At 31.6% G+C, this 22,472-nt stretch overlaps 1 protein-coding gene across 1 annotated transcript in view; it reads right to left on the reverse strand.

Annotated features, from left to right (window-relative positions):
• Window positions 1–22,472, reverse strand: part of LOC108734145 (DNA N6-methyl adenine demethylase-like) — a 78,428-nt gene that overhangs the window by 9,444 nt on the left and 46,512 nt on the right. The window contains exons 2-3 of the mRNA XM_025978836.1: window positions 20,976–21,044; window positions 2,369–2,515 (exon numbers count right to left, since the gene is read on the reverse strand). Of these exons, the coding sequence (XP_025834621.1) occupies window positions 2,369–2,515; window positions 20,976–21,044 (216 nt within the window). The remainder of the gene's footprint in view (window positions 1–2,368; window positions 2,516–20,975; window positions 21,045–22,472) is intronic.

The raw sequence follows: 22,472 nt of genomic DNA on the forward strand, positions 1-22,472 counted from the left end.
ATTTGTTTTTTTTGTTAAAAAACTAGTGAACCTAAGATTTTGAAAAAATAAATAAAAATTGTTCTTGTTTTTTTTAACTACAATGTTATATTGGTTCTCGGTTTAGGGTTCCGTATGAAATGAATGAAAAACAGAATCCTTATAGGATCATTCGTGTGTCTGTCTGTCCATTTTTATTGTCTAATTGTCTGTCTGCCTCTGTGTACAGACTAATATTGAAAACGAATGAACTGATTACAATGAAACTTCACAAACATGAAGAAAAAGTGACAAAAATTGTTAGGGTACTTTTGTTAATTATTTATCGGTCCCAACAATTGTTTTTATTTAGGGCAATTAGAAATCTTAACTGATATAATAAATGCGAATGTGAGTTTGTTTATTACCATTTCACACCTTAATTACTCAACTAATCATTATGAATTTTTGTGCACACATTGTCAGGGATACAGAAAAGGACGTAGGGTAACTTATATCCAGAAAAAGGTACTGTTTCAGAGAGATAGAAAAATTTATTTTTATTTCGATAATAAGGCCAGTATTTACTGTCATTCTACGCAAAGTGTTTATTTAACCCAGAAAATTAGAAACTTTAGTTTTAATCTGATCCTGATCCAAGACTTAAGAACAAATTTATCCAATTATTTGTAATTGGTATATAAAAACTTGTAGTTTCGTAGTGAGTAAAAGAGACAATTCTCTAAAAATCCTTTGTTTATATCCCAGAAGAAGGATCTTTTTTTTTTAATATAAGAGTCAATCAAAATACGGTTGAATTTTTTTACTTATTGAATAAATGTATTAATTTTCATATTTATGTGAGAAATCGAACTTCTCCGAAAAACTACTGACTAAATCTTTCTTTCAATACAAAAATGAACTTTTCTATGTGTTATGTTATTCCATTTCGTTATCAAACGGCTGATAAATCTTTTATGTGATTCGTAAGGTTTTAATATTTCTTGTTTATTTTATTGATAATGACTGATAATAGAGAATGTGGTAATACGTTACAAGTTACAGTCAATGTTTACTATTATTGACTGTCTAGTTACTCCGTTTTACTTGAATTACGAATACAACATATTATTATATTATTTAACTTTCAACATTAATTTTATATTATTATTAAGAATTGCATATAATTACTACGTTAATGTAACATCAAAGAGAACAACCAATCTGAACTGCTTGAGGTAATAAAGATATTTATTTATTTACAATAAAACCCTTAAGTTGGGGGCTTCTACAAGAGTAATTGTGACGTTATTTATCTTGAGACTTGCAAACTACCTTCTTATTAATCGTAATTAAGTGGAATAGATTTTTTTATGCAAATTTGACGTTATTAAAAATAGATAAATTACAACACTAAACACGTTAAAATCAAGCAACCAAAAGTACAACATTCATTGTCTAGTTTACTTATTTTTAATACTGTAAATGTGCATAAGAAACCTGTATTCCACTTATGACTATGAAAAATAACTTTACAATTATCCCTGAAAAAGCCCCAAACTAAGGGGCGAAACGCTGACATTTGTTGTAAATAAATAAATATCATATTGTTAGAAGTTCAGATTGGTTATTCAGGTTTATCAGGGATGAAAATGATACTAAAAAATTGTTTTGTATTACGATATATATACAATGGGATTTAATTCCTTGAAGGTGATAGGTCGAGGTTCATATTAGTTTTAAAAATAAGGTAAATATAAACGAAATCGGAATATTAACTAAAAACAACAAAAAACACAACATTGAAGGTAAAATTATCAATTTTGAAACTATAAAATTATGAACACACATGGGATTATTTCATATTTCCCTTAAGGACCTTCTATTTTTGATCTGCTTGACGCTATTTCTTGGAACACCCTTATATTGGTTTTCGATACTTTTACTTACCTTCCTTGAATTTTGAAAATATTTTTTATTACGACGATGAAATTATTTTAAAAGCGACCTTGTGATGCTAAATATAACACTGGGATATGATACTTTCTTTAATCGTTTGTTCATATTAATGTGTTACTGATTTGAGCGTATTAAAGTAGGTGATAGTGAGTTATTGGATATGAATGTTGATTGAAAAGTTCACTAGTTGGACCCGTTCAATTAGACTTACCTTCTTCAGTTCAGTAAATTCCAACCCTACCTATCTTGTATCACAAATTGAGAAAAAAATTAACCAAGTGTTTCTTTTTATTAGTTTTTTAATTACAAATATCCTCCCTTGATCGCTTTTACACATATAATTCTTTAAAAAATATATTAATTACTTAACCTTTAGTGTAAGTTTTCATACACGTTTACAATGTGATTTTTGTGTGATATTTTCTAAAAAATTCGTTTATTTTATACTTACCATCGGTTGTGATTGAGGTGGTTGTTCAGGTTTTAGCATATGGACCGGCTGAGGGCTAGGCCTCGAGGGTGGAGGGGGTGGATTGACTTCTTGTGCGTTATTCGGGGGTAAGGTAACTGGTCCACTTGGCTTACGTCCCCTGTAGCTCTGTAAATTAATAAAATTTCGTTATTTCACTTATTCACACATTTATGTAGGTGCATTATGTGTAGCTTATTCTAACATATATTTGTAATGAATGTCGATGCAGCTATCTTCTCTGATGACATAGCATTCTGGAATTAACTGACTCTTAAAACGTCTAAAAGATGGAACTGCACCTTTATCTAATACTTTCGATATCCAGGATGCTTTCGTTTAAACAGAATTTTGGATGTTTTCTAATATTTTTTGCAGTATAATCTAACAATTACCTTAATAATTAACTAGGAATTAAATATTTTATTGTCTTTATACTTTATTCATTGCTCAGACAATAGTTACCTACAAATGTTTTTATCTTTCGAATTAAAGTCACGTTCAGAAAAAGTTTGAATTGTAATACATAACTTCAGAAAATAACAACTGCAATTGTTGTCTTTCCTAGTAGCAATAAGGCACAAACAGTGCAGTAATTGGATAATTTAAATAAATATCAACTTAACAAATTATTACGGTATTATTTGTTAGACATTGTAATAGGTACTATTTTTATTCGTAATTTTATAAGGAAATAAAAAACGGATATTATTGGTTAATAACGCATAGGGACAAAAGGCAATAATAAAAACATTAAAAAGTAATAGACAACGGCTAGTACAATAATAGGTAAATGTCTAGATGATGGGGTGGGGGGAATCGAAAGAGGAGGTCTCCCCACCACTGTACCATAAAAAATTCGTGGCGGTCTCACCCCCATAAAAAGTTATGGGGGTTCAATGTTAATAAATATGCCAATTTTTATACATTTCNTTTTTATGGGGTTTTAATAAGGTGACCACCCACTTTCGATCCCCCCTACCCCTATCCCCGAAGGGGTTGGGGAGGGCATCATCTAACCCCCATAACTTTTTATGGTACAGTGGTGGGGGAGATCTCCTCTTTCGATCCCACCCACACCCTTCGGGGGTGGGAGCCATCATCTAGACATTTACCCAATAATAATATAAAGGTATTTGTAAGTAAAGCAGGCCTACATTTTCATTAGATAAGGTAACGAAACAAAATTTTAAACTTGGGTATTGGCTGTACAAATAGATGGACATGTTATTTATAGATACTCACTATGAAATTATCAAAAATAAATGGAGACTTATTTATTTAACAGTAAGTACAAGTAAACAAGCACTATGTAACACAAACTAATGTTCATTCATATTGCAGCAAGTATCAATTCAGATAACAGAAACAGCGAAAAGCGAATGAAAGACTTCCTATATATAACAGGCATTGTTTAAACAACGGCGTCTTCTTTACGCTTTATACAATCTCTAAAACGAAAACTCCCTATATCGTAGATCGCCACCAAAATTTAGTAAAGAATAAATAAAATACATATAAATTAAGGAAAAAAAAAGTTACAATATTTTTGTTTCCACTTTAGTCGAGTTGATTTATCCTAACAGTCTACAGAAATTGATGTTAGAATCTTTTTTGGAAAATACAATTTTCCTCGACGTCGGTGGAAATACAGTTATTGACAAAACTTCTTCATGACAATTGTTCAGTTAATAACATAATTTTTTTTGTTTGTGAAAGTGAGATATCGGACTCACAACAGCAATCATCGAGCACTTGCAGTAGTCCGATGGTTTTTTATACGTTTGGTCTGTATTTCTACATATATCTATAATGAAAACAATAGAGTTTACACTGTTTTAATAAGTAACTGCAGCCCTTAAAATTATACCATTTTTTGTTCTCCATTCTCAATTGCAACAATAAATATTACTAGTTACATCTGCCTGAGTACGAAAATGAACAGATTTATAATAAGTTCGATACTGTTATTTAAGTAAAAGCCACTACAATATATCAACAGTGTTTGTTTTACATGCTCGTTAATTTAATTAAAAATTCATCCAATAACGACAAATTCAGTTCTTTCTCTTTATGCAGTTTAAGTCAGAAATTATTATTATCCCAAAGATGCTTCATTTTCTATTACTACATAGAAATTCGAAAACTGTTTTGTAAGTATTGTATTGCTTCTTCTGGCTGCCAGGTAAGATTATAAAAATGCTGAGTAATATAAAAGGCTATTGTATTGTATGAATTCTTGGCTACATTTCATACAGGTAGCTAGCAGGTCTACCAGACCTTATTATACAATGTAGGTATAAAAGGTATTCCGAAGTCTAATTGCTATTACAATGCTTTAACCGTTTATTTGGGTTCATACGAGCTCTGTAAATTAATANAAACAAAATCATTGTTTATATAGGTACTGAAAGTAGCCGATGCATTCTGATATAATTATTTATTTTTTGGAATATATAAATTATAAACCAAGAAACTTTTTTTCATTAAAATTAAAATGCAACTTGTTATAAAAGTTTCAGAATTTAATTTACTAGAAAAAGCATCTTCAGAGGTGCATAAATTGTACCCTAATAAAAGTGTTAAACTTTCAAACTTAATTTTAAGCTGTAGAAGTTAAAAAAATGTGTTTTCAATGGATTTGTTAATGAGTTTTATATTCGAATTTTTGTTTTCTTTTTCTACATACCCCAGGTTATTAATATATATATTTAGGTATATTTTAGTTATCATACCTGTGGAAAAGCAATCTCGGTGATCATGATTAACTTGCGGTGGGAAATTTGAAAAATCCTTCAAGACCTTGCAGGGTAGCTTATATGACAATACCTATACAATTATAATCAATTACAACAAAAAAGGTAATAAAATAATTAGTCACTGAATAATGTGTCAAAATTATCATAACGCGAAAACGTTTCGAACTCCGTATTTGTGCACTCGCTTAATAATAAGTTCCTATCGATCGAACAGTGAAAATCTAGTATCATAATTTTTCCTAACGCGTTGTAAACTAACGTTTGGACACGTGACAAAAATGCGTACGGCCGTAAACCGAGATAAAATTTTTATGTAAGAGCTAAAGGCCAACCGTGAGAGAGACCAATACCCCATACAGAGGAATATTAATACGAAACTAGAATGCCAGAAACATTGTTATGTTCAGTCTGTTCTCTGTTGTTCAGACGTGAACGTGTGTCTGCAACATTCCGGAAAACACGGAAACATGCGGCCGAAGTCGAATATTAACGAGTTTATAAAAAGAAATGCATTAATAGTTGAACGCGGGATTGTCAGACCTAGGGAAATTTGCCCATACTCGGAAAATTTAGAGCCAGTAGAGGAAAAAGAACGCGGGATTGTCAGACCTAAGGAAATTTGGCCATACTCGGAAAATTTGGAGCCAGTTGAGGAAATAGAACGCAAGATTGTCAGACCTGAGGAAATTTGCCCATACTCGGAAAATTTAGAGCCAGTTTAGGAAAAAAAATAGGAATGTCTGACCTAGGGAAATTTGCCCATATTCGGAAAATTTAGAGCAAGTCTAGGAAAAAAGACGTAGGATTGTCAGACCCAGGAAGAATTCGTCTGTACTCGGAAAATTTAGAGTCATCCTAGGAAATAGAACAGGATTGTCTGACCTAGGGAAATTTGCCAATACTTGGAAAATACTCGGAAAATTTAGCGTCAGACTTAGAAAGGAACGCACAATTGTCAGACTTATGGAAATTCGGAAAATTTAAAGCCAGCTTAGGGAAAACGACAATTTTGTTTAACTCTGTGCAAAATCTAGACTATTCTTAATATCTCGAAGACAGGTATAAGTAAAATTTGTGGAAAAATTGAAAACAAACAAGAAATAAGCTTACCTACCTGAAAACCAAACATTTTACTTTAAATTTCTTACGACTATAAACTGTGAAAAATATTCATCAGACAAAGAATTTTATTTCGCATATAAATATGTTAAAAATGTTAGATATTAATCATGAATTATGATTGAAACGTATAAAAATGTAAAACAACTATGAAGTTTCCCAAATTCGAGAAGTAAATACCCTTTATTCACCATATTAAATTTGAAGGATTTCATAAATTTTATAGGCAATTGGATATACAATCCGTTCTAAAATCATAAGATTTCGGGAATGAAAAAGACACTAGGAATTTGGGGGTACGTATGAATCAGTCAGGTTGTTAGGGAAATCTGGGGAAATATCGGTAAAAAGTCTAAGGAATAAAATAAAAATTATCTGGCAACCCTGGTTGAACGGAGCAAGAACGAGCTATTTTAATGTTTTCGCTTGTTAACTGAACAGTGCAAGTGGCTACAGAGGCTAATCACAAAATATTTGAACAATTAAAATGCAAGAGGTACAACCATCCAAAATTTCTGGTCTTATTGCTGCAATGTGGCGTGTTCATTACGATAATTTTCTTCTGAATTATTTCACTTTTTATATTGGTCGAAACCTCTGAAAAGCTCGCACACCAAGGATAATCAATAATATTATAATTGCGGGCACTTTTATTGGACTCGATGATATTAACAGATATTTTATACCCAATATTCTGAGAATTATGCCGCTAACTTTTGTTAGGTCCTGGCTCATTCACAAGGAGCTTTTATCGCTTAAAATATCAGCAAACTAGGAGGGCCGTAAACGGATGATTTTTCGGTTTGATATTTACAATTTTATTAACCCATTCAAATGCGGGGACATCCCAAGAACGAACTTTTTACGATTCTGTAATACTGATATAACAATGCAGAGGCAGAGGCTTTATGTATTCTTTTGAAATAACTTCTGCTCAAGGAAAACCACACAGTTTTCGAAAATTGCATCATCATTTCTTTTTAAGATTCTATAGTCAACTACGTAATAAGAGCACTTTTTGGATAACTGTCTATTCGTCTGTACCGAGTAGGTATTATTATGATTAGAGATCCAACTGACAGTGGTTTTATCGGGTTCCGAATAACCGGGCATCTGACCTTAAAGATGTTTGGGAGGTATGCCAAAATGCTACTAGACAAATAAAAATTTGGAAGAACGTTCCCCATTCAATTCTAAAACTCCTGTAAAAATTACAAATCGATTCACTAAACCGTTAAAAAGTTATTGAGATTTTAAAAAATTGTAATTTTACACGTCATTTTATGGAGATTCGTTAACCGAACAGATTAAATTTATTTTTATTAACAGAAAAAAAGCTACCAGAAATTTCAAACTTTTATAATAAGTAACTTGAACTCTGGAGAATCACTTTAGCGTAAGGTTATTCAAATTCACTAAATGGTTATCGAGGAAAAAATGAAAAATTAGCTGAAAATCTCGTTTTTACTTGATAATATAATGATAATATTTATAATTGTCTGAAATAAATGCAATTTTAAAGTTTTAATTATTATTTAAACATATTAAAAAGTTTTACGCTCATTATTAATAAAGATTGAAACTAAATATTTTTTTGTTTCGAAGTTGAAATCAAGGCATATTCACTGCCAAAAGTCAGTTAAAAATTTTCCATATTATTCGTTATTTCTTATTTTATTCAAAGTTTTTGGTCAAATTCCAAATTTTCTCTCAAACCGTATACTTTTTTTTAGTATAGATAGCATTTATTTACCTACATGATAAGCTACAAAACCAAATTAATCACGAATTTCCAATTTTTATGTACTCTTGTCTCCGATTGTACCTCCCAAACACCCTTAACCCTGCGGGGTATCTGGTAGTGGCAATATCATTGTAAAAATTGCTATTTGCATTTTAATATGAAGTAAAAAAATTATTGAAATCTTTTTTCACTTTTTTATTTGTCAAAGATTTAATGCTATTTTTTTAATTCTTAATTAATTAAAAATGTATGGTTTCCTTATATGTAGGTACGTACTTTACATTTTTTGCTCTGACTGAATTCCTCGCCACCTTTATCGGGTACCCAGACCGTAAAAAAGTATCCAAACATCTTTACGTGGAAAAGCGATATAAAACTATAATAATACTAAATTTGTTTAAAGTTGTTAAAAGAATTTTAAATTTAAGAAAACGTTACTTCACTTACATCATTATTATTAAATCGTAACCGAAGGAAATTATAATAATTCCTACATAAAGTCAGAATTGCGAGTTACTTGTGCGTTTTGAAGTGATTAATTACCTTAATTAATAATTCGCCTTCGTATTCCCATATACAATCGAACATAAACACTGAATTTGTTAAGGCGCAATTAAATTGCAACGATTTGCACGCTATACAGGAAGAAAATTTATGGCGGGAATGAAAAAATTCAAGGCTCAATTTATTTTGGTTGTACGTTTACAAATCGAAATGGAGAATTGCTTGTTTTCATAAATAAGTAAAATAAACGCAATTCGCATTCGTTACTTGTAATAATTCACACCTGCGCGCGACCTTGATATAATTATGCAATGATAAGCTGCTGAAAAATTCACTGCTTTCCTTGAAAATACATTGTTATCAAATATACATATCTCATGTTTAAACTGTTAAAGGAGATCGTAGCGCTACGCGTTACAAAACTTTATAAATAAAGATTAAAATAACACACATTTCCGAGCATATTTCAAAAGAAAATTTTGCTCTATTTCGAAAAAAAAAAACTGTGCTTGACAGACCGAATGTTGATAATGTACCATCATCATTGGCTTATCCATTCAAAGACTGATTATGAACCAAACTATAACATTCCACATTCTTTAACATTTGCTAACAGTAGTCTAATCTAGGTTTTCATATGCTCCCCTTTATTCCCATTTTTGCTTCTAATGTGTCCCTAACTAGCGGTGTTACGGTCATATCTCTCCTCCTCAATCGACTTCAGAAAAAGAAGAGGTTCTCAATTCGAATGAATTTTTTTGTTTGATTCCTTCTCCAATTATGAATCTATTCTAATTTTTTATTAAATAGGTTATACCTCAAGGGTAGTCCCACTTAAATTTGAAGAAAATATTCTACCTCCAAGGGTAAAACATTAATCAATTAAGAAAAATGTTACAGAAATTAACGCAGCCTCGTTATTTCGGTAAAATCTTTTCAACTTTTTAGTTTAAATTTGCGCGTACGGGCAAAATATTGAAGTCGGTTTTTATACCTCAGTATTTTAATATTATCCTTATCAACTTCTATAGCGTCTTCAGTTATCCGACCTTTTCCAATTCTTATTCATTTCTAGCCTTTCCTGTCTACGGTATTTTTATCATACTTCTATATCCCAAAACAATAAATTTAAAACTTCTAACTTTTTATTTTCCACGTGTCAAAGTCCAATTAACTGTTCGCGAGCACAGAAGTGGTTTATTTTTGTTAAAAGCGACACAACCCCGCACTATTTTTGTTTTAAAATATCTCAATTTTCAATTCAAAAAAAGTGAAATCTACTTCGCTGCATTAGCATAAATTTTCTTCTAATACAAGTCTGATTTTTAAATAATAAAAAACTATGTCACAACCCCTTCAAAGAACAGTAAACTAAAGTTGAACATTCGACTTGATAATTATTGTTTTCATTTTGTTTGTAAGTCTCTGTTCAACATAGAAATCATGTAAACTAAAAATGAAATTACCTATTTTTATAAAATTCGTCTGAATTTATATGACAAACATCCGTAAGCAATTGAAATCTCAAGGACCTTCAGAAATTGTCTTACTTTTGATTTTACCTATCAAAATTTTTGCTAAGCATATATATGTATCAAACTCGAGTGGTTAACATGAAAAATCTTTGTATATAAATATACATATGTATCGCAAGAAGAAGTAATGAAAATCCCAGAAAAAAGTATTTTCAAATTATTTTTCTTTGTTACTTATATTTCTTATGAAAATATGTTTCTGAGTTCTACTAAAATATTATTTTATGAATATTTTATTTAATAGACTGAGTTTTACTTTAGTTTACTTTCTGGAGTAAATTGTTCAATAAGTACATAATTTAATTGTTGGCATTTTTTTAAAAAGCAGGAATACAAAATAAGAACAACAAAACAATTATCTAATCATAATAATTATTTTAGAATACGTAATGACGCATCCCTTGCATATTAACGAATTACTATTATTCTTTATTTACGATTATGTCACTCGTAGACATTTTCTACATCATTTATAATTAAATTATTAATCTACTTCACATATTTTATTTGAAATGGATCTAGCACATCTAATTTTTCTCTAAAAATGCAAAATTTTGTAATTTGAATTTATCTATGTAACTACCTATCTGTGCTTCGACCTGTTAAAGAACAAAATCCTAGCCTTGTTATAACTAAGTTCCACTATATTACCTAACGACTTTAATTTATCTAATTTTGGTTTGATTTACCAATTGTTTCTTTTCAAGCGCTTTTAGGTAGTTTCCAAAAATCAATAAATAAAAAAGTTTTCTTCTTGCGTATGACTGCATAAAGGACTAAGCAGAAAAGTGTGACCTTACGGATGGTCCTTCAACTTTATCTTTTGCTTATTTTTGTTTACGTATCTTAAAAATAATCCGTTTAAAGCAAAACAATCGAATACGTGTATCATCCAAGTTATTACGAAGTGCGCGTAACTGCGGTGATATCTCGTTGTTGTGATCAAGAAACTTCAGAACGTCTTGATTTAATTTAGAGCCAGGGCCAATTACTGTCCTCTGTTTCTTATCTAAGAACATAAATTTATCTATTTCCTCTTCGGCGGAGCGGTATTAGGGCAAACGATAGCGACGGAGAAAAGAAACACGTGGGTAGAAACGGAACGGTTATTAGAGAATTCCGAAATTCCGATAATCCTTAATACCCGCTGTGATGATGTAGAAACTATATAAGACACAGCCAACCAAGAATTGCAAATTAGAAATGTTAGCATGATTTATGAAAACGTAAATTTCAATTTCAAATCTAGATTCATTTCGTTATTATTTATGTAACAGCCTTCTTTACTAGGCACGCATTATTCAATAGGGTGGTTTCATTCAATTTAATTTTATTTATAGTTCGAAAATAGTGTCCATATTTTTTTCCAAGTCTGTAATGTAAATTAAACAAAAACAATCGTATTTTTATTGTATTTTTCAATATATTCAAGGTCCAATTATTCTAAATTAATGTTAAAAGAATCGACTTCACAAGAATTTTTCAGAAAAATGAAATAAAAATTTGCTTTTTTACGTATTCAAGATTTTACTGAAAAATTACAATTGCTTGGTCATGCGATACCACTAGGAAGAGTGTAATGTAATAAACAATAAACATTTGGAACTAATTATTAACATATTACATAATTATCCAACCGTGGAATCATTGAAGTTGAAATACATTTTATTGACCACTGATTATAAGGTCATAATAGGGAAAGTGGCCATACTACGTGACCAATTCGGTGGGAAGGGTCTTCCAAAATACTAGGCATGGTCACAGGAGTGAAGGGGCTTAGGTTTTCGTCATGTAGTCAATATCCTGTAGGGAAATGTCGCACTTTTTCGAGCTGTATTCAAAACTTTCTGTTTGCAAAAAATGATTTAAAACTATACTTATGAATTACACCGTGACAACTAGAGGAGGAGAAGGGTCTTGGTCACCATGGGGGAGGATGTAAAAAATTGTAAAAGAAAATGGGTCACGTACTATGGGTGTATACGTATGTTCCCATAGATGTAGATTTTCACGCCTTTCGGTTGAAAAAACTGAATTTACGAATTGCGAGCTGTTCGACTTTTCGAGTCCTATGACAAGGGTCATCTTCAGAAACTTCACGTTATTATTATTATTATACTATTAAACAATAAAATTGTGCCATTCGTCAAGTACTTTTTTCAATTAATGTTAAATGTTTTTGATTCATTTAAGCGAATTTATTATTCCTATTCATTACATCATAACTCTGATCAGAACACAGAACTGCGTGAATGGTTAACATGTTTGTGAGTTATCGTTTAAGCTAGACTTCGTAGTTTCGTAGCCTGTATACATGTTGCCTATATTGGAGACACTGAAAGTAGAATTTAGGTTTTATATCGTATTCTTCCTTTGCTAAATATGCTGGTAATTAATGCAACTAATTGTTTTTATACCATTTACCACGGAAAAAACAATTTTATATACCTATGTCTCAAAATATTAATTGAAACAACAAAGTGATAAAAGCAAAACACTACCTAGTCCTAGGTAGTCCTTTATTTTTTCCAAAAATGTTTTACGAATAAATAAGTCTAATTAAAGGTACATGTACAGTAAAATCCGCTTATAATAATAATCGAAGGGAAATGACAAACACCTCATACTAAGCGGGCGTCATACAAAGCGTAGTCTTAGAAAATAAACAACTTTCTATTTTGGTTAGTTGTTTAGTTTAATACAGAGAAAAACTACAAATTGTATATATTTATCAACAGAAAAATAAAAAGAACGATGAATTGTGAAAATAAGCGAAAATATTATTAATCATTTGAATCACTATAGCCGGATATGATTCCTTGAGAATCAGTCGTAATAAGCGATATGTCATTTTAAAGGGAGTCATTATATCCAAACTTTTCTATAGAGAATTTAATATGAATACCAAACTTAACACTGCAATTTCTTCATATTAAGCAGTTGGTCAATATAGGCGGAGTCATAATAAACGAATTCTACTGTAATTCGTTTTTTATTGATCTGATCTATTTCTTTAGGAAGTTAAAACTTTTAACTTTTTGCTTTGCATCGTTAAGTGTTTGCTTTCTGTAAATGAAACGCTATATTCTCATACTGCGCGAAAATCCCCAATTTAAGATTTTCCGGAGAGTAGAGTCCCTTCAGAGTCGAATTATAAATAATTAATGCCAACTTTACAATTCGCATATCTTAGTTACAACAAACAAAAATAAATATTAAGAGATTAAAGACTCATTGTTAGCATTTTCTCGATTTCGTTATCAAAGCCAAAGGAATTATGCTAAAATACGTATCTGTATTGTAAAGTAAAGGAGTGAAGTTGGCATTTCGGGCGATCGCAGTGGGCCTTTTTAATAAAACCGAATTTCTCAGACTCTTCTTCGTTCATTTAACTTTAAAATTTATTTAAAACAAAAGATTTTCGCTTTTCGTCGACGCTGATGTCGTCGCGAACGACATCGCCGTGGCTCGAGAAACTTAAAACTGGGATCATTTCGAAAACTGTAAAGTAGAAAAGGGGTTGTCGGCTGATTTAATTAAATAGAATTTACTGGATGTTTCCAGTCTCTATTCGATAGAGACGATGAAGAAAACGAAGAAGAAGAAGAAGATGAAGAAGGAGAAGGTATTCCGTTCCACATATTAATTATATGGAAGAGAATTCCCGGCAAGATCCTCATTAAAAAACTCATTAAGTTTCAGCATAATTTTAAGGCCGCCTCAGTCGAGAGCGAATTTGTCGAAAATGTATTCCGTAAAGGCGCGTGCGCACTCGATTAATCAATAGCGACGAGTGCGTGTACACTCACTAACAAAATTTGATCGTGGATTTCCTGTTACGCAATTTCAACTATACGTACCTACCTATACATAATTCGTACGAGGATGCATTAAACAATAACGAGGAACGTCATGGAATCAAGGAACTTGCCTTATGTATTATTATAGATATTAACTATCTTGTAAAGGTTGATTTTTGATTTATATTTTACTTCAATTTATTGGCCCGTAATATTAGAATAGAAACTATCAAAAGTTACTTAAAAATTATAATGCCATCATCAAATCATATAAACTAACCCAAAATTAGCAAAATTTTCGATATTAGATTTAATGACAATTCCAAAAGCATAATTACCTACTATTAAAATATATAGAAGTAAAATTCTTTGAATACATAGTAGTTTTTGGAGTTTTCCCATTCAAATTTTCTTCAGAATCAAGCCAAGAAGTAATTTAATCAAAACTGCAATAAATTTGGATTCGTCACTTCCAAATTTTTATAAATTATTTGGGACACTGTGCTACTACTACCAGAAGGTATTAAACCAAAATACTGCTAGCAATTCGTTCGGATTCTTCACTTCCAAATTTTTATAAATTATTTGGGACACTGTGTTACTACCAGAAGGTATTAAACCAAAATACTGGTAGCAATTCGTTTGGATTCTTCACTTCCAAATTTTTATAAATTATTTCACAAACCTTTAAACTTCAAGCTTGTAGGCAATTTCAAAGCCCTGTGTTACTACCGGAACGTAATTAAACCAAACTATTGCTAATAGGAATTAATATGGATTCTCTACATCCAAATTTCCCAAAACACTACCAGAGATCTTCAAAATCAATGGTTTTACGGAATTCTAAAACCCTGTGTTGCTGCTAAAAAGAATCAAACCAAAATATTGTTAATACCAATCAATTCGGATTCTCCACTTCCAAATTTTCAAAAACTCTTTCAGAAATTTTCGAACTTCGAGAATACAGATAATTTATTACCAGAAAGTATTAAACCAAAATATTACCAATAGCAATTCATTTGGATTCTTCACACCCACATTTTTAAAAACTGTTTCATAAACATTCAAACTTCATGTTTGTAGACAATTTCAATACTCCGTGTTACTATCGGAACGTAACTAAACTAAAATATTACCGATAGTAATTCATTTGGATTCATCATTTCTAAATTTATAAAACCTCTTCCAAAAATCTTCGTACTTCAAGATTGTAGACAATTTCAATATTCGTGTTACCAACAGAATTGAATTAAACCAAAAAATATTGTTGACAGCAATTAATTTGAGTTCAGTACTTTGAAATTTTCAAAACTCTTTATCAGAAACCCTCAAATTTAAAAATTTTATACAATATCCAAACCCTGTGTTGTTACCAGACAAAATTAAATCAAAATATAGTTCGTAGCAATAAATTTGAATTCTCCACTTCCAGATTTTCAAAACATTCTCAGAAATCTTCAAACTTCAAACTTTTGTACAATTTCAAAACCCTGCGTTGCTACAGGAAAGTAGTAAACCAAAGTATTGTTGATAGCAATAATTTCTCAAAAAGTCTGTCGTAAACCGTCATAAAGATGTTAGACAATCGGTGAAAATCAAAAACTCTCAGAGAGAAATAAAAGAGTCTTTAAGTTACTACCTTAAGTATCGCTTACATAAAAATGAAGATTTCCAAACTATAGCAATGAAGAGATAGATATTACAAAGAGTAGGAGAATACAGGACTCTATGGAAGTCAATAAGAAATTGGCGAGATAGGTTGGTAGGACACCTTCTCAGGCATGAAGGTCTAGTCAGAGACATAATAGGGGTAGAAACAGGAGTTAGGAGGGGTTGAGGTTTAGATTAGATTACTGTTCGTAAATAGTTAAAGATGTGGGATATTCTAGTTTTAGGAAAATGCGAAGATTAGCTCAGGGTAGGAAAAAGTGGAGATGCGTGTCCAACCAGTCTTAGGACTGATGACCTTATGATGACGATGAGAAGAATTCTGATGTTGATGATGATAAAAAGTATTGTTGATATAAATGGTAATCGATTGTAGATCTTACACTTTCAAGTTTTAGAAGATATAAAATATAAATTTGAACGGTCTCAAAAACGTTTCAGTTTTCATTTACGAAAGGTTTCCACTGAAAATTTGCATATTCTAAAAGTTTTTTAGTTCAGAAGATGATAAGGAATAACTTTTTTCATCAAAATCATATTACATGTAGGTAAGACATGATTCAAATGCAATCTTACTACGCAAATTACTGACGATTATTTCAACTGATTGTTCTTCAACTACAATTATTTATCAATGAACTGATTTTTTGAACCGTTATCATGAAGCAATTCTTGCATCTTGTAATAACAGAGAAAGTGAACTTACAACGAAAGTGAGTACTTTCTCCTACGCTGGTTAGTTCTAGATTTTTGCCCTGTAGAAAATGAGAGTTGTGAAGTACGAAAGAGTTTGGTAAAGCGTCACAGAAATGACGCCGTTGTCGTCGGGACGTCGTTCGCATTCGACGTATTTGTCTCGTTACGGAAAAGCTTTCACGTTCGCGTCGTGTTGTAGCAAAACTTCCCCTTTCCTAGCGGCTCTATTCAGCGAAAACATCGGGCTGAAGTCTTCGCTTGCGTATTTCTACGCTTGTTTCCGAAACTATTCAAGAACTGTATTATGCTAAACACATCCTTTTCAAACATAGTTCCGGTTTAACGTTCAACAAACGCTCGCGTACTTAATGAATGTATGGTATACATGTATTATACAAAACATCACAAGTTCTATGTAGTAACGTTCGAACTACCTGCATGATAACAAATGCTTTTACATACCATTATCACCGATCGTAATAAACAATTAAACACCTGATACAACACGTAAGAATAGTTTAATAATTTATTTTATATATACTTACCCACATGCATACATATACATTGTTTGGAATAAGTATAAGGTCTTTTTAATTTTTTTTATTAGAGATCATTAAATTCTTGGTTAGTAATTTATTGAAATTAACTAAGTCTCATCAGCACATCATGGGGAGATCGCCGACAAAGCTGAAGTTGCTCCGTAAAAGAAAGTTTAGATATTTGTTATTGTTAATGTATTATTTTTTTAATGCAGCTACAAAATCAGGAACAAAAACAGCCGTATGACCATATTATGAAGAAATTCTACATAAAATAAAGAAAATCTTTTTCATTTTCACAACTCAATTATAATATTTTAATAACAATACATACTAGGAAAATCCAAAATTAGCATATGTAAACTCTTGTTTATATTCATAAAAATGAAGAAAAGTAATAAACCCATGGTAGATTATGTAGATGGGATCACCATCAGATTCGGATGATTGTAAGCTTTGTAGGTACTACTATCACCAAGAGCGATGAGTTATTCATTTTGACCACCACCAACATAATCCGAAGCTGTTTCTATTGTTCTAAAAACGATTTAATCTTCAATCGCGAACGATTGCCAGCATCCAAACTGGAGCTCAACTCAATATTTCAAACGAATATTTTACCTTTCAACTTCCTTTCTCAGTTTCCCTGGAGTAAAACTGATTTTTGATTACTTAATTATACCTACTACCTATGTACACGTGTTAGGATTTGTACTTCTATTTACAAGTTTATTTATGTATATTTTTCTATTACAGTTGACAATTGGAAGTCCCCGTTGCCGTGTCCGCTCCCTTCTAAAATTTTAGTTTCGATTCCCCCAAAAGAAGAGTATTATGTCAAAAAAATCGGCGAATTGTAATTGTGGTAAGTATAATAACTTTTGAGATTTTCTCTTGTCCTGGTTCTATTCCTTCATGTACAGTCTCAATCAAGATTTTGACACCCTCAATCTAGTCATGATCCCAAATATATCGCGGATTGCTTAAAAAAAATGTGTATGTAAATATACAAAAACATGTTCAAGATTCGTGAAGTTTTGATGTCCTGATGTTGTATATCATCAAAAATTAACCCCAGTATTACGCATTTGCTCCCTTCCGTGCAGGCCCCTGAGACAAGGTTGTAGGAGCCATTAATTAGACGTTTCATCTAACTCAATTAAGTTGGGACTATGTTTGTTTTACACGTACATACACGAAACTTATTTTGTTAATGTCAAGATTTACATTTATACGTCTAAAGTAAATTTGATAGTAAATATCTGCTCTATGTCGTCTGACAGAATCCTATATATTCCACGATGATTTCTCTTTCAAAGAACCAAAAGTGCAATGAAAAATATCCAAAACTTATTAGATCGTCAATAAAATTCGTTTTATAATTTATAGAATATAAGAATTATAAAAAAATATTGGTATGCAAGGGAAGAAAAAGTAGGGAAAGACAGAATAAAAAGATAAGAGACGAAAGATTAGAAGTGGTTGAGTTTAGGTATCTAAGAAGTCACATAAGTCAGGACGGAAGGAGTAGTAAGGATATAAAACAGAGGATAGCGCAGAGTCAAGTCGCCTTCAATAAAAAGACGTCACTTCTATACTCGCGAAAATTTAGAAATTCGAAAAAGATTATTAAAGGTGTATGTTTGGAGCGCAAATGATGAGGATACCTTCGATAGAAAAGGTTAGAATTGAAGAGATATTAGAAAGAATAAGAAAACAAAGAACTCTATGAAAGTTAATAAAAAAGGAGTGAAGGTACGTGTACAACCAGTCTTATAATTGACAACCTTATGATGATGATGAATTTATAGAATCAGAACACAATAACTAAACTATCATTTTCATAATAATAAGGTCGTCATTCCACAAACTGGTTGAACATGCACTTTCACTATTTCCTATCCTGAGCTAATTTTTGCATTTTCCTAAAACTAGAACATCTCACATTCTTAACTATTTGCGAACAGTAATCTACTCCTCTTAACTTCTGTTTCTGCCTCTAATATGCCTCTGACAAGCCCTTCATGCCTGAGAAGATGTTCTACCAACCTATCTCGCCTATATCTTATTGACTTCCATAGACTCTGTTCTGCTATTCTTTCTGCTACGTCTTAATTTCAAACCTTCTCTATCTTCATCATTCGCCTGTTACACCACATTTCGAACGTTTCTAACCTTGTCTTTGCACCGCGCCCACCGTCCATGTTTCACACCCGTACAGCGCCGTGCTCCAAGCATACCCCTTAAACAATCTTTTTCGAATTTCTAAATTAACCATTTGCAAAATTGCATCTAAGTACCTCAACTCATCTCACCTCACTGTCACCTCAGTTCTCTTGGAGTTATAGCCATACATATCTAATATACAATTTTGTAAAGATAAATTTACTTACAGTTTACGAAATTTTCGAAAGTGTTGAACATTTTAGACTATTTCAAATACTTCTGCTACTATTACAAAGCACCAAAATATCGTCGACAACAGTTTTCCTATTTTTAGTTTACAAATTTTCTAAACCTTGAATGTTGCAGATTTTAGACTATTTCAAAAACTTCTGCTACTATTAAAAAGCACCAAAATATCGTCGACAACAGTTTTCCTATTTTTTATTTCCAAATTTACTCTCTCAGAAACTTTCAAACTTCAAGATATTAGCGAATATTAAGGAACTATGTTAGCAGCAGAAAGTATTCAACCGAATTATTGACGACAGCAACAAACTTCCTTCCAAATTTTAAAAGACTCAGAAACTCTCAAAGCTTTGATTAAAATAACTAAAGATAGAAAATTGTGTGCTTTTTTTAAGTATTATACATAAACAAAAATAATACAAATGAGAATTATATGAATTTGAGACATCAGAAAAGCCGAAGTCTTTACAGGACGATGTTAACACACGAAAAAATACATAACGGCTTTCGTATAAAGTAACGCCCGGTAAAATTTGAATAACGTCAAGAGGTGTTAAATGCCAAATGACCTTTTCGACATTTTCAATATTTTTAGGTTGTTTTAAAATACTTCCTCTACAAACTTTTATTGTTATAGTATAATATTAAAGAGACCCATCTCGATATACCACAAACTCTTTTAATAACGGACACGTGTTTCGCCCACTTTTATTGTGGGCATTATCAACGCGAGACTGGTTCTAAAGTTTTGCAAATTGTAATTTATGCTTAAATTAAATTTTCAAGTTTACTGAAAATGGGATGTTCCCAAAGAATTATTAACCAATCTAGTAAACTTCGAACATCCAGGGGGGGAAGTGACTCGAATGTAATGGTAAGAGAAGAAATGAATATGAAAACGTGACTATATTGTATACCAATAAGAAATCAAAACCAAACAGGGGCAAAAAGGTTTATTGTAGTAAAACTAACACAGACGTTTCGCCTCTGATTTGAGACTTTATCAAGGGAGGTTTGTAAGTGTCACCGTATATTGCTAACAAACCGTCAAAGAGGATGGTACATGAGTCCCCAAAAACTTAGTAGCACAAAATAATAAATATAATAAATAAAAGCATGTACAAATACAATAATAAACAAATAGATAGTTAAAAACAGTTCTAACAACCACGTGCTAAACTGGGACAGAAGATGTGTAAAACAATGTGTCCTGCCAGCAATACATGGTGACCCTTGAAAAACTACCTTGAGAAAGACACAAACCATAGGCGAAACGTCGGGTTGATTTTAGTACAATAAAACTTTTTGCTCCTGTTTGGCTCTGATTTCTTATTATTATTATCATCAAAAAACGAAGAGGAAGAAATGGGACACTATATTGAATACCGCTACAAAAAGTTCAAAAAATAAACATTATCATTTGTTTAGATTACATTTCATGCTTCAACATTACCATAAAAGCATATGTACCAATGAGGAAACGTGAATACGTTCAATAAGTATGGTAAAATTCTAAAAACCTTTGATTGTAGATTGAAACAGTTCTCTTAGAATATGCGTCTTATCACAGTAAGCAGTATGTTATCATTGCGCTCACTATACCTACCTTTTTAGTGAAATTTGACCTATAACGAGAATTTTAATAACTGTGATAATTTATTACGTTAAGCAGAGTACAGATAATTTCCTTTCATATTATATCTGGAAATATNCATAAAATGTGTTTAATAAATGCAGGTGTTGTGTAGATTTATTATCTAATGCAATTTTCAACATTATCTCGACATATCGTAGAAACATATTTTGGACGTACCCCAGCGCTTCGCCCCTTTCCCCTTCCTCGTCTAGATTCTCCACGCACGAATCCGTCCTCTCCGTACAGCTAAAACAAAATAAAAAATAAAATAAATAAAACCGAAAAAATAAAAAACTCGAAACAAACAAAAAAATAAAAAACACTACCCACCACCGAGGGAAAATGATAAGAATGGTAAACTACAACTGCCAAGTATAAAGAACGATATGTTACATTTCTATATTCTGTAAACTAAGATAGAGATAGAATTTTTAGTGTTAGTATATAAGAAAGCGGTTAGTATATAAGTGAAAATGTTATTTAATTAAGACAGACCTATAAGACTGAGTTACGCTGCTTCTATAAGTCTCGTTAGTATTATCTTTTTCCACCATAGCCTTATGATTCTAAGCAATCAAATAAACGCATTTTTGGGTTAAAGTTTGATTAGCAGTCATGTTTCTTTCAATGACTTTATGGGTTACATTTCGGCAAGTACCCTCAACCTGGGCCCTGTCTAAAAAATAACCGAACCCCGATTAACAAGAGCCTTTTTACCTTATTAACGTACCTGGCTAAGTAAACCTCGATCCGGTTGAGAGAATAACCAGACCTTGATTAATAAAAGCCTGATAAAGCTTTGAGTTCCCTTTTATCATACCTTGTAAAGTGAATGGTAGGGATACATTTCGGCATTCCGACAACCTGGGTCTTTTGGGATGAATAATCGGAGTGAATTTTATTGTCTCGTTCATGTGGACTCCGGTGAAAAACCTAAGCTGCGGACATTAAATTGTTACAGTACCCGCAATGCAGCCCTGGTATCGACTTTGATTTTATTTTATGTCCTTATGCGAAAAAAAGAAAAAGTTCTCAACATGGGCTCAATTGATACAGTATTTGAGAAAGAACTCAAAACTGAGAGAACTCGATTAATGATTGGTCCAAGCGTATGATGAAATGAATTAATCGTCAAGGCGTTACTTTGAAAAACTGTAATATTATATTTATGACCACATAAGTCTTTTCAAACGGCCGTTACTACATTGGTATAGTCTTATTTTTTCAATCTACTGTAATATTTTATTGAAATGAAGGTAAAGGTCTGGATGATGGCCGAAAGATTAGGTCTCCCCCACCATTGTACCATAAAAAGTTCGTGGCGGTCTTACCCCTATAAAACGTTATGGGGGTTCAAAGTTAATAAATATGCCAATTTTTATACATTTCTAGGCATGTAAATATTTATATAGTCATTCTTAAACAATATTCAAAGCTAAACTAATGAAAAATACATAAAAATATTGAGAAAGTTATATAACACATTATTTAAATATCATTATCCATAGGGTAGGTTAGGTTAGGTTAGGTTATCGGGTTTTGTTCAAGTGACCACCCTTTTTCGATCCCCCACCTCCACCCTCTTGAAAATAATTCTTTTATTAAATTTTATTTGAATTACAGTGTATAAAGATTGTCAAAATAATCAACTTTCAACCCCCATAACATTTTATG

Source organism: Agrilus planipennis, unplaced genomic scaffold, assembly GCF_000699045.2.
Source record: "Agrilus planipennis isolate EAB-ADULT unplaced genomic scaffold, Apla_2.0 scaffold63, whole genome shotgun sequence".
Lineage (NCBI taxonomy): Eukaryota > Metazoa > Arthropoda > Insecta > Coleoptera > Buprestidae > Agrilus > Agrilus planipennis.